Below are 12,792 nucleotides of genomic sequence, written 5' to 3' on the forward strand. Positions count from 1 at the left end.
CTCCAAGCAGCGCAGGGGAAGATCAAGACTCTGAGGGGGAAGGAAACGGCAGCTTTGAAAAGATGCAACGCAGCGGAAGCTGCCCTCAACGTCGGCGCCAAAGAAGCTCTGCAAAAGCTGCAGGAAAGCTACGAGTCCGATGCGAATCAGAAGATGATTGAGAACAAAAACCTCGCAAAGCAGATTGAGGAGCTCAAAGCTAAGCTCGAAAATCCGTCGCAGCGCTCGAAGACCCAAGGCAAATCTGAGACTGACAATGTCTTCGGCTCCTCTGAGATCGACCAAGCTGCCCAGGAATCTGAGTCGGCCGGCAATTCTGACAAGGACACGAAGAAAGATGTCGAACAGCTCACACAGCAGAATCAAAAGCTCCAAGAAGAGATTGAAAGCCAGAAGAAGCTTGTGGACGAAGCAGTCCTCTCTGCCGAACAAGCCTGGGCGAGCAATTCGCCGTCAAGAAAGTCGAAGGAGGCCGGATCTGGAAACAATGAGGATCCTTGTAAGGAAGTGAAAGACGAGCTCCAAGCATCGCAGAAGGAGAAGGCAGCGCTCCAAGAGGAGCTTGAAGACCAGAAGAAGCTTGTGGACGAGGCAGTCCTCTCTGCCGAACAAGCCTGGGCGAGCAATTCGCCGTCAAGAAAGTCGAAGGAGACCGGATCCGGAAACAATGAGGATCCTTGCAAGGAAGTCAAAGAAGAGCTTCAAGCAGCGCAAAAGAAGATCGTTACGCTCGAAGCCGAGATCCAGAGACTCGAGAAGCTGCTGACCAAGCCAGACCAGCTTGTCAAAGACGGTTCGGCGAGCAAGTCGAAGGAGGGCGGACTCGGACCCGAACCGGACGGCGACGCCGACCCTTGCAAGGAATGGAAAGATGCTCTCGAGGAATCGCGACAGGATGTCAAGAGGATGGAGAAGCTGAGAAATGTGGAAGAGAGACTTCGAAAAGCGGCCCAAACGACCGCTGGTCAATTTTACCCTCCACATGTCTGGGACGACCTGCAAACTGAACATAAACTCGACGTGAACCAGACGATGGATGAGAACCGGGAATTGACGAAGGAGAACAAGAAGCTCAAACACAAGGTGGAGCATCTATCGCGGGGTGAGAAGAGCGACGCAGAGGATGAAAAAATCGACGACTTATTCTTCGACAACAATGGCGCATTTCAACCACTCCGAAAGCCCTCTGGGTTTGGTAAAGGTGCTCTCAAGAAACCTGATAGCACCAAGCCCGAGGTCAAGGTGGATCCCTGCAAAGAAGTAAAGGCCGATCTCGCGACCGCGAAGGCTGAAGTTGATAGACTGACGGCAGAGCTGGAGACTGCCAAGGCTGAGCTGGCGGCGAAGAAGAGCGCTGAGGCCAAACCTGAGACCGATCAGAAGCAGACTCAAACCGAAGAAGATCCCTGCAAGGACGAGAAGATCAAGCTTGCTGCAGCGGAGAGGGAGGTCGAGAGCCTCACAGCCCAGCTTGCGGAAGCAAAGGCTTCGAAGAAGGCCAAGACTCTCGATGACCAGGGGGGACGCGCAAAATGGGATAAGACCCGTTCGCGGAACTTCTTGGAGGAAAAGGTGGATCGTCTGGAGAAGGAGCTGGGCGAGCTGAAGGAGGAGACCGAGAAAGCTGCGAAGGAGTTGCAAGACAAACTCGACTCGACCACGAAAGAGCGCGACGCTGCCAGAGAGGAGGTTGAGAAGTTGAAGGGCCAGCTGGCGACTGCTGGCTCTGATCTGACCACTAACCAGACCGCCAAAGAAAAGGTAATCGCCGATCTCGTAGCCGCGGAAGGAGCCCGCAAGACAGCAGAGAAAGAGCTTGTCACCCTTCGAGAGGAGCTCAAGACTGCCTCAGCCGCACTTCAAGAGAGCCTAACAGCGGTCAAGGACGCGCTCAATGCTAAGGAAATAGCTCTCGCAAAGTGTAAAGTTGAGATCGTGGATCTCAATGAGAAGGTCAAGACTGCCAATGAGAAGGTCAAGACTGCCAATGAGAAGGCCAAGTCTGCCAACAACGCACGATTAGCCAGCCTGACAGCGGACAAGGAGGCGCTGAATGCCAAGGAAGCAGCTCTTAAAACGTGTGAAGCCGAGAAAGTTCAACTCAAGAAGCAGCTCGAAGATGACAACAACCCCGCACCAACCACAACACCTGGCGGAGGAGTCAAGTCCAGGACCACACTTGAGATCGAGTTGAGCCAGGCATTGAAGAGGATTTCCCAGCTCGAGAAGGACCTGCAGAGTGCGAAGAAGTTGAACAACGCAAAGGCCGTCCTGGAAGAGAACGGGACCCCGGCTCGCAATCCATGCCAGAAGTATATCGATGAGCTTGCGAAGGAGAAGGCTGAGGTCAAGCGATTGAAAGATAAGATTGCGCGACTGGAGCGAGTGATCCAGAATCTTCAAAATCGTCTTGAATCGACGCCAGACTGGCGTCCTGATGATGACGATAGTGAAGATGATCCTGAAGACGACAAGCCAGACCAAGGTAAAGCCGCGAATCCGAAAGACATCGCCGGAACACCGCAAGCAGGAGGAGCTGCACCAAAACCTGCCACATCGTCCGGGCAGAAGCAGCCTGGTGGTGATAAAGCCACAGAGGCCGGATCGAATGCCGACAACCCTGTCGATCTAGAGCCGGATAGCAATAGAGAAGCAGAGAAGGCTCCCTCACCACCTTCGGATGTTCCATTGAAGCAACCTCCAAGTGCTCCAGTCTTTGAACCAGAGGACAGATCTCTTAGGGATTACGCGATCAAGGGCAACGACTCCTCAGACGAGTCGGCAGACGGGCAGTCGGACAAAGATGATTCGCGCGATTCCGATGACGAGAATGAGACACCTGTGGCCCCCAACGATGTACCAGAGATCGACGACCTCCTCAAAAATCTCGGTGTCGGCGGTAAAGAAGCCACGAAGGGCCCATTGTCGCCTCCTGTAGCTCCGGATCAGCAAGCTCCAGTCCCGATCGCCGACGACGAGCAGGACGTCAAGGTCAGCCAAGAGAAGAGCGACGAAGCCGAAGCACCCGCTCAGGACCCGACGGCTGTTCCACTTCCAACGAGTCCGAATGACACCGGTACCAGCACCCCCCATGGTGGACCCAGCTCTAATGACAACTGGAGCGTAGCGAGTGACGTTGCGGAACTCAGGAAGAAGAAGCTGCAAGCGACCCAAGTCGACCAGAGGCACAAGAACCACACCGGAGGCTTCCGCGAGCAGAGACCAATGCCCGAAGGCGGCGATGAGAGAGATCGGGTCGAAAAGGAAAAGCAGAAGTCAGATGAAGCGGCCAGAAAGTTGCGAGAGATCCTTCGGAAACTGGATGAAGAACCGCCGGAGGTTGGTAATGTCAGTGATAGCGACTACAGCAGTGGGACCGGCAATGGCGAGGCCGACACTGGCGAGTTTGACGATGACGGCAAGAAAGGCGGCGACAGTGACGGCGACAATGGTGGCCACGATCCTCCTCCACCAACGCGAAAACCAATGCCTGCCGCCTCCCAAGGAAGAAACGCTTCGGTCCCGAACTCGGTCGTTTCATCAGATTCGCAAGGGCAGTCGGACGTTCCCGTCGACAGTCGGCGTCAGAGTCTTCCACATTTTGACTTCTCTTCTGCGCCTCACCCTCCAGGACATCGGCAGAACGGAGAGAGCAGCACTCGCCCGACATCGTCGCCACAGCCCTCGACAATGACGTTCAACACCCCAACGCCCGCCGGTGGTCCCGACTCACTTCTAGGCAGACCAGCAGGTCCGGAGAGACGTGGACTTTTCCCTTTGGGACAAACGAAAGCCCCAGTTCTGGATGCACAGAGCGCTCCACGAGCAAATGCAATCTCACCTGCGCCGCAGAAACCTATGCCTCCTGCAAACGTACTGACAGGCCCGAGTAGCACAGGCTCTCTTCCCGCAGGGCAGATGGCGCTTCCCACAGGACAGCTCGCGTTCCCGCCTCCGAATGTACCGATCGCTCCACAACCTATGGAGGCAGTCCCTACTTCATCAACATGGTTCGAACCAAATGCTGTGTCTCTTCCCACAGGGCAGATGGCGCTTCCCACAGGACAGCTCGCGCTTCCGCCTGTGGATGTACCGATCGCTCCACAACCTATGGAGGCAGTCCCTACTTCATCAACATGGTCCGTACCGATCGTCCCAGAACCTATGGAGGCAGTCCCTACTTCAGCAACATGGTCCGGACCGAATGCTGTGCCGCGCCTGGCACTTCCTCCAAAACTTGCAGCGGCCACCCAACACGGAAGCGTGACCTCACCTGCGCCGCAGAAACCTGCTCCTTCTCCAAACGTACCGACAGGCCAGGGTAGAACAGGCTCTCTTCCCACCGGACAGGCCGCGCTTCCGCCTGTGAATGCGCCGTTCGCTTCAACAGGTATGCCCGCTGACTGGGCGAAGTGGTATGGTCCGAATGCCAAAGGGGGGTTGGCACTTCCTAAGAAGTCTGCAGCGACAGGCCCACAAGCAAGCGTGCTCTCGTCGACGCCGGCGATAACTGCAGCTCCGCCAAACGCACAGACAGCACCAAGTAGAGCGGGATCACTTCCAACAGGGCAGGTCGCACTTCCGCCTCTGAATTCACAGACTGGTTCACGATCGATACAGGCTCCGGCTCCAGCTCCGTCGCCCTCTCTCGGAGGCTTGTATGGTTCGGTTCATGCCCCGGCTGCAGGAGCCGCTGCCGAGCCATTGCCAGATATCCGGAGAGCGCAGTCGCCAGTGGCGGAAGAGGAGAGATTCAAGCCTCGAGGGAGATTCGCCAAGGAAGGAGGAGGCGCACAAGCTGGAGCTGCGGGTAAGAGTGAGACTGGAAGTGGAAGCGGAGGAAGTCGGACAGGTGGAAGTGCGAACCGTGGACGCAGCGGCAGCGGAAGCGGTGTGAGTGGGAGAGGGAGCAAAGGTGGTATCATTGGCTCGAGGAAGCAGAAGAGGCCGCATAAGGAGGAGGATCCTTCGAAGAAGGAGGATTCGTAGTTTCTTTTGTTCTGAGTGAGATTGGTGGAGCTCGGGAGGATTTCATATGTATCGCGGTAGCATGATTGTCAGATCTCTTCAAGCTTCAGATGTCCTAGAAGGCTCAACGATTCTTGTGAACGACAAGACGCCCACACGGTTGCTTCATGGCCTGTAAGCTGCCATTGGAGACGTGGCATCTTCGCCATCGAAGAAGCAGGGCCACCACGGCGCCTAGGGGAGCGATATCCTGACATCGCGGACTGGAAGCTCGACGGACATTGCTTCTGTCTGCTGATGAGAGGCCCCATTAGGATGTGATGAAGAAGGTGAGGTTCCGCATCTCCTCCAGATTTTGTGGGCACAAGAACTCCCGGCCAAACCTTCTTCCGAATCCGGTCAGTGCACCTCTCACTTCTCTTGACGACCATCTCACTCTCCTGCACGCAACATCGCGGAGACGATGTCGTCAAGGCGCGGCGCAGCGCAGCTATCAATATACCGAGGCCATGTATCGACATGTTCACGGCCCCCACCGCGTACAAGCAGAGTACATGCTTCCTTCGCACCAGGCGCCCACACAGCCCGACACGGCGCATCTTCAATCTCGAAGGATTCCTGCGCCCGCCAACATGGATCCCAATCAAGCAGAAGGCATGATCAGCCGTGCTGCACACCGGTCCCGAAGCGATATCTGTGCTGCATGAGGATGCAATGTCATAGGTGACGCCCCTCCCGCTTGTACTCGTTCTATCTAGTGCTCGTCCTCTCTACCTCTACCTCGTGGGAAATCGAGATCCGCATTGTACTCATTCCATAGGTTCAATCATGGACCACGATGCGCCGGAAGTGGTGCCTCATCGCAACGACGCCATCTATGTACCCAACGATTCGCAAGGTCCGGAAGTCGTCAAGCAGATCGGCCCAGCAGTCTCGTACAACCGTCCAGGATACTTTCCTTTGCCCGCCTCTGACCACGATAACGATTTCCCGCGAGAGAAGAGCCCTCACAGTGCGCCAGTTGCAACGACGAAGAAGTCTAGAAAATGGATATGGATCGGCATAGGAGCGTTGCTCGTCGCTCTGGCAGTTGGACTCGGAGCAGGTCTCGGCTTGACGCTGGGCAAGAGTAGCGACAAGGACAACAGTGGCAGCGGGAGCAGCAGTCTCGGGAACGACACCAGCGTCGGAAACGACACCAGCGTCGGAAACGACACCAGCCCGTGAGTAGATCCTAGTTCACAACGAGGCGGGTCGACTGATGGATGGTCCTATAGTACGAACACCAGCAGTGTTCCCACAAGCGACACCAGGCCGTACGCTTACCTTCCTCATTCATTCGCAATAAGACCTGCCAACTAACATCAGCCTCTCCAGCGTAACCTCCGGCACCACAGGCCTCGCTGAATTCAGCTGCGCAGACTCCACCGCGATCCGCAGCTCCAACAGCACAATATACATCGCCGACTGCTACATCCAATACGCCGTCGGCCGCAAATCCTACTACGACCCAAACGTTACGGTTTTCAATCTCCCTGGCAGTCATACAGTCTATTCTCTCGAAGAGTGTCTCGACAGATGTGATCAATTCCAAGCAAATGGCCAGCCGCCATGCCGGGCAGTAACGTACTATGCGAACTTGGACTTTCCTGTCCATGCGTGGGGCGGCAATTGCTTCTTGAAGAACGACCGCGCAGATGGTGGTGGCAGGGATAAGGAGGTTGATTGGGATCATACGATGAGTGCGTATAGGAGGTGTTTGGACAGAAATGGGTGCAAGGGACAGGCTTGAAGCCCAGCTGAAGATATGGATGGCAGGAGAGAAGTACCTTCTTAGATGCTAATGACGGCCCGATCTTGCAGCTCACGAAGACGAGGAACCGCTGCTCTCTGTACAGTATGCCTTCCTGCCGTGCTGTTGAAATAGTCTTCGGCTTTGCGACTTCACTGTTGCAGTCCCGAGAAAGTACCACCTTGAAACGACGAGCGCAAGCTTCCTCAGATCGGGCGACACTGGTTACTAAGTTGGACGATTTTAGGTCAGCCAGAAATCAACAACAAGAGGTCCAAACGAGGTGAAGTTCACCTCTCCTTCACCGTTTCATGGAACACACTCTCTTCCGCATCAGGAAATTGCAGACCCCTCTCACTTGCTTCCTCCTCAGACTTCACCTCTCCTCTTCCTCCTCTTCCTCCCGCACTTCCAACATTCCCACCCTCAAGACGCCGTGCATGCCAACAATACCAGCTCAGTCGCGGAGAAATACTTCCAGCAACATGCAGGAACCTGCCAGAAAGCACGGCCACAGCACGTTGCAGACATAGCCCTACCCGACGCTATCACCCATATGCACGTTCCGAATCTCGAAGGATTCGCGGGCTATGCGATCGGCGGACTTGTGCCCAATCAGCTGCCACGTTTCGCCAGGTCGCGCATGTACACCGGTGCCGAAGGGATGGGCGTGTTACACGGACTTTGATTATGTATAAGGTAGATGAGGTGGGCGGCATCTCGTTGTGTTGTCGGAGGTTGTGCTCCTCTCCTCACCCTGCGTAATTGCGTTGCTGTCTTGTGGAAACGAAACGAAACTCATCCTTGCTCTACTTTCCCTGCGAGCTTCGGTCATGGCTCCTGCAGACTTCTATCGACCGGAGAACGATGCGCAGGAAGTAGTGCCGCCTCACGGAGACCACGGTCCGATTCACGCACCGGACTACTCGCAAGATCCAGAGGTCGTCAAGCAAAGCGGTCCGGAATCTCGCCCATTCCTGTACACGATCACGAACATGACGTACAAGGAGAGAAAGGCCCGCGAAGTGTCGTTGATCAAGTGTCGAGCGGTTCGTCCAAGCGAAAGTCCAGGAAGTGGCTCTGGGTCGGTTTGGCTGCGGTGCAGGTTGTTCTCGGAGTTGCGCTTGGAGCTGGGCTAGGAGTGGGTTTGAATAAGAGCGAGAAGAGCAGAGAGCCTACTACCACCACGACGCCGTACGTAAAAGTCGTTTAGGCAACACATGGCCAGCCGACTGACCTACAGATTCCAGTGCGGTAACATCGACCAGCTCGGCCGACACTTCACCGTACGTGTATCTCGCACTCCCAAATTCCTCATCCACTGACTCCTTGTTCCCAGCGTAACATCCGGCATCACCGGCCTAGCAGCATTCAACTGCACCGCTTCCGGGCCCGAGGTCGTCTTCAGCCACAACAACGCCGTCTACAAAACTGAATGCTTCAAGCAATACCTCGCCGGCAGCGCCTTCGTCACCCGGCCCAACGTCACCATCGTCAACCTCGGCGAGCGAGAGATAACCTATACCATCGAGGACTGCCTAGATAAATGCGACAAGTTCGACGAGCCCGGACAGCCGCCGTGTTTGGCTGTCACGTATTACGCGAATTTGACGGTCCCGATTGAGAAGTTTGGTAGGAATTGTTTCTTGAAGAATGGTCGGGGAGGGTACTCGGAGAGGCAGGTTAAAGAGGTGGATTTGTTGCATAGTATGAGTGCTTATCTGAGGTGTTCGGATAACAATGGGTGTAAGGGGTTGCTGTGAGGAAGAGAAGGAAATAGAAAATGTAAATACCTTGTGGCAGATGATCATGACCATTCAAGGCCGAGGTACCCCTAATGATGGCCGAAGCCGAAGAAGCATGTGTGGAAGGTCGAATTGACCTCCGGTTCCATCTGTGCTTTGATCAAAGTTTCCAGAGGCAAGGTACTCAACTCGAGTGAGCCACCCCATTCCTGCAGGGCGTTCAGCTCGCTGTTGTGATCTTTATGACGTTGGCCGCCACAGTGTAGCACGTAAAGCTTTTTCTCTCCATGTTCCCATCGCTGTCTCAATCTCGACGATCGTCAATCTGGAGATGACAACATCTTTTCTTGCTCTTTCTTCGATCCCCGCTGTCGAGAGTCTATGCTATCATAGGATCCTGTCGATGATGACCAGAGCGGCATTGGACTGATCGGCTTGCGGGGATGGTTATGCGTGTCAGATGGATGACTCTGAAAGAGTGAGTCGGCGAAGGCTCCTGTACACTCCGCTAGTGCCTTATCAATCCCACCAAGGATCGAGGCATCGTGTTGTTGAGGCTGCGTGGCCGTCGGCTGGATTTGTGACCATGTTGTCGCAGTTCGAAGATGAGGCGGAAGAGACGAAATGCATCTGAGCCCTAGAACTAGTTCGGAGATTCTCGGCTAGTAGAGGCGCTAGCAGGGCTCCCCAGAATCCCTTCCCCGACTTCTTTCAAGTGGCTGTCCTGTCCTTGCATTTCAGATTCCTTATTCAACGTCAGCGTTTCGGAGATGCTCGACAAGACAAGAAGCATTGTCATCATCCTGCAGGAGAGCGCTGTCGTCCGCGAACATGATCCGATATACTCGCCAAGGAGATGTGAATCCTTCCGCGGTACCATAAGGACTTTGTTCCCCGCTTCGCTTACCTCCTAGCCTAGCAGCACGGCTAAGAACAACCCACGAGGTCGTCTTACTACTCTGACACAAGTGCTATGCACTCCCTTGACCCAACCATGCCAGCATATATTCCGACGTTCACCGCTCACAGGAGAGTCCGGGCCAGTCCTATGTCCAACTGAGAATGAAGACCCCAGAGCATGCACTCTAGCCCAAACATGCCATGTCTTCGACGGACCAGCACTCGAACAGGAACATTTACTACGTCACCAGCAACGAAGCGACAATAGCATACTGGACCTGCGGTGCCCTGTCTCTCCTCATCCTCTTCGCCCGGCTGATTGGTCATTTCTACCAACATCGACGCCGAAAGTGCGACGCCACCACGATTGTCGTCCTGGCCTCAGTCGGAACGCTCATCGCTCGAACGGCCTTGAATGAAGTCGTGCTTGATCGTGGGACGGCGACGATTGTCACAGCTTCGGGAGAAAGCCTTGACCAGGAGATCGAAAACGCCGCACGAATCCGCCTAGGAACAATCCTCACTCTGGTCGTCCGAGTTATTGTCACAACCTACTACTGGCTTCAGACCGTCTTGCTCCTCCTCTTCTACAAAGCCACACTCGACCACATTCCCTGGTCACATCGGCTGATCCAGGTCGCCTGGCCGACTATCGTCCTGACCTGGATCGGCGTCGTGCTCGCCACCTTTCTCGAGTGCCGGCCTTTCTCCCTGTACTGGGAAGTCTCATCCGACGGCGAGCATGCATGCACACGAGCGTACATCCAACTGCAACTCCAAGCGGCATGCAACATTCTCCTCGATATCCTGCTACTCGTGCTGTCCCTCCCAATCGCCCGCGCACAGCTCCGTCTCTGGCCGAAGAACTTGCAGCTTGGATGTCTGTACGTCCTCGGATTCCTCTGCATGATCATCACGGGTGTACGAGTAGCATTCATCTACCGCGATGGAGGGGTGCAGTATGCGAGGAGTTTCTGGGCTTCGATTCAGGTGCTTGTGGCGACTGCTGTAGCGAACGGGCCTTCGATTTATGGTGCGTGTAAGGTGATGAAGAGGAGGAAAGAAAGTGATCTGTCGTTGGGGAGGCTGAGGAGTGCGAGTCTCGCCGGTGGTGAGTGGTCAGGCTGGAGAGAAGCAGGTGTGCCGGCCAATGCGGCGAGTCCGAGTTGGAATGTGCAGATGAGAGGTGTTGGATGAGGACTGGCTTGAGATATTGACTCTGTTCGTAAGTCTACAATGCTGGAGTGAGCCGCAGTGCCGTTTCACTGATGCCGTCCTTCCTCAGATGCGAGCAGTGCTCACTTCCACACAGTACTGCGAGGTCTTCGCCTCCACAGCATGCCCTCGCGAGGAGTGCAGTCAGATGCCGCGGAAAGAAGTCAGGCAAAAGTGCTCATCAAGGTTTTCGAAACCTTCTGTGATGTTGCCTTTTCCTCGCAACAACGACGAATCCTCCTTGCCTAATTCGGACTTGTTTTGAAAACGCCCGGGAGTGATGCGGGCAAAAGACAAACGCCGCGCGGTCGCCGATTACAAAGTCTGCGTTGCTTGCCCGCACGACAGCTTCGCCAACAACAACATCACCATATTCGCCAACATGACTATGGCCGCTGCCGCTCTCCTCAAGGGCCGCGCTTACGAGCAGATGATGGTGAAGTTCTGTACTGACGCTCAAGCTCAGTATCCCGACACTTGGGAAAGCGTCATCTCCAACGCACATGCCGAAATTACACAGCTCGAAGCCGCCATTAAGGACTACATCAAGGGCCATTCTTCGGGCTTCTGCGGCGTCTGTATGTGGCTTCATCTCATCAAGTCAGACGAATTTGGCGGTCAGTTGTTGCCAGCGTGGCGCTTGCCGAACGATAAGGACGACGCTGTTTGGGAGGACCGCCTCGACAAACTGATGCCAACCCTTCAAGACCGTGCGATTAAAGAGCTGGGATGGGAGAACATCAACTTCAGCTGCGAAGACAGTGAGCACAAGCCAACTGAGGGAATGAAGATCACGATGCAGACCGCTGCTCCTACCGCGATCAAGCCAGCAGGTCCATTGCCAGCCAAGAAGGCCAAAGTCTTGCCTCCGCACATGCGCTCCAGCGGACCTCTGCCCACCGCTACCAACACGTTTACCGACCCAGATGCCATCCGCGCAAAGAACCAGCATCCAACACCTCCTCAATCCGTCTCACCCGAGCCAATCCCAGTCGACGACAGATTCACCGCCATGCAGCGTCTCAAATTCACCGTCTCACCCGAGCTAGACCCAGTCGACGACAAACTCGCTCCATCCTGCACGACCACGCTTGTCAACATCCCTCACGATCAAGACTTGACTGCTGCGACCACCGACACAAGCCTCGCTCAAGACATTCGCAGCACTCTCGAAGCGCAAGCTGCCAAGTTTATCGACGAGACCCTGGCTACCACTGAAGCGAAGATCGAGGCGGTCATTCAGTCCAGAGTCCAAGAGCAAGTGAAGGCGCAGAAGATGGAGTGGTTTCTGGAGTACTCTCGCAAGCAGTCTCGTCAAGTTGAGGAAGCGCAAGACAAGGTGCGAGAAGAGAAAGTGATGTGGGAGCGAGAGATGCGGGGGCGTATGGCGGAAGAGAAGGCGCAGTGGGAGGTGGAACTTCGCAAGAGCTTGCATGCGAAGATTGTCAACCGCAATGCTGAGGTGGCCGAAGAGAAGAGCAAGTTCGAGAAGGAGCTCCAGGCACGCCTCACGGCAGAGATGGCGGAGGAGAAAGTGCAGTGGGAGAAGGATCAGCGTGAGAGTATCAAGGGCGAGTTCATGAAGAACATGATGAGTCTTGCTTTGATGCAGTGAGTGGCTGCTGGTGTGACGGATCGCTCTTGCAAGATGAGATGGGACAAGAGACTGCCGTCGACGGAAGATTATCATGAAGGCCGATGATTCCGCCGCAGTGCAGGAATGAGTATCCTTGACAGGCGGCTTTGCTTGACAAGGATGACGGTCGAGTGGGAGAGAACAGACGCTGAGCTGTAAGTGCAACGACTTTCACTTAGTTCCGTTCTTCACCCAATGCCAGAATATTGCAACTGCTCGCATGTCAAATGCGATCTCACAACGTCTCTTGCTGTAGCTGGTCTCCCTCTACCACTCCTACCACGCTGACTTCTTCTCTTCGTTCTCGGCGTCGTCTGCCGATCCTCTTCAAACCATACGACAGCTCTGCTTACTGAAGATATAATGTTGTTTTTGCGGCAGGCCTCGATGATGTGAGCTCAGATCGTCCCTCTTCCCGAGTGCGGCAGTTGCGGGCACAAAGTTGTGCATGTGAAAGTCTTGGCGCGGCACTATTAAGCCCAAGCTGAGCTTTGAGGACCGTGTTGCTTCCCTGGCACAAAAACCTCGACATCGAT

The 12,792-nt window shown here is 55.0% G+C and overlaps 3 protein-coding genes across 3 annotated transcripts; all 3 read left to right on the plus strand.

Moving 5' to 3' along the window:
• Positions 1 to 3,918: 3,918 nt before the first annotated feature.
• On the plus strand, positions 3,919 to 4,311 carry MYCGRDRAFT_42054 (uncharacterized protein; the record flags this gene model as incomplete). The annotated part of the gene is made up of 1 exon (XM_003851992.1): positions 3,919 to 4,311. A coding segment is annotated over one exon (393 nt), but the record flags the coding sequence as incomplete, so codon positions are not given.
• Positions 4,312 to 5,783: 1,472 nt separating this feature from the next.
• Positions 5,784 to 8,523, plus strand: MYCGRDRAFT_109341 (uncharacterized protein; the record flags this gene model as incomplete). The annotated part of the gene is made up of 6 exons (XM_003851993.1): positions 5,784 to 6,191; positions 6,337 to 6,710; positions 7,586 to 7,809; positions 7,866 to 7,954; positions 8,011 to 8,046; positions 8,100 to 8,523. 6 exons carry the CDS (start codon positions 5,797 to 5,799, stop codon positions 8,521 to 8,523), a joined length of 1,542 nt encoding a protein of 513 aa, XP_003852041.1.
• A 1,083-nt stretch (positions 8,524 to 9,606) lies between these two features.
• On the plus strand, positions 9,607 to 12,235 carry MYCGRDRAFT_109342 (uncharacterized protein; the record flags this gene model as incomplete). Its single annotated transcript, XM_003851994.1, has 2 exons — positions 9,607 to 10,516; positions 10,899 to 12,235. The coding sequence occupies 2 exons, from the start codon at positions 9,607 to 9,609 to the stop codon at positions 12,233 to 12,235; spliced, it is 2,247 nt and encodes a 748-aa protein (XP_003852042.1).
• Positions 12,236 to 12,792: the final 557 nt, after the last annotated feature.

Source organism: Zymoseptoria tritici, chromosome 5, assembly GCF_000219625.1.
Source record: "Zymoseptoria tritici IPO323 chromosome 5, whole genome shotgun sequence".
NCBI lineage: Eukaryota > Fungi > Ascomycota > Dothideomycetes > Mycosphaerellales > Mycosphaerellaceae > Zymoseptoria > Zymoseptoria tritici.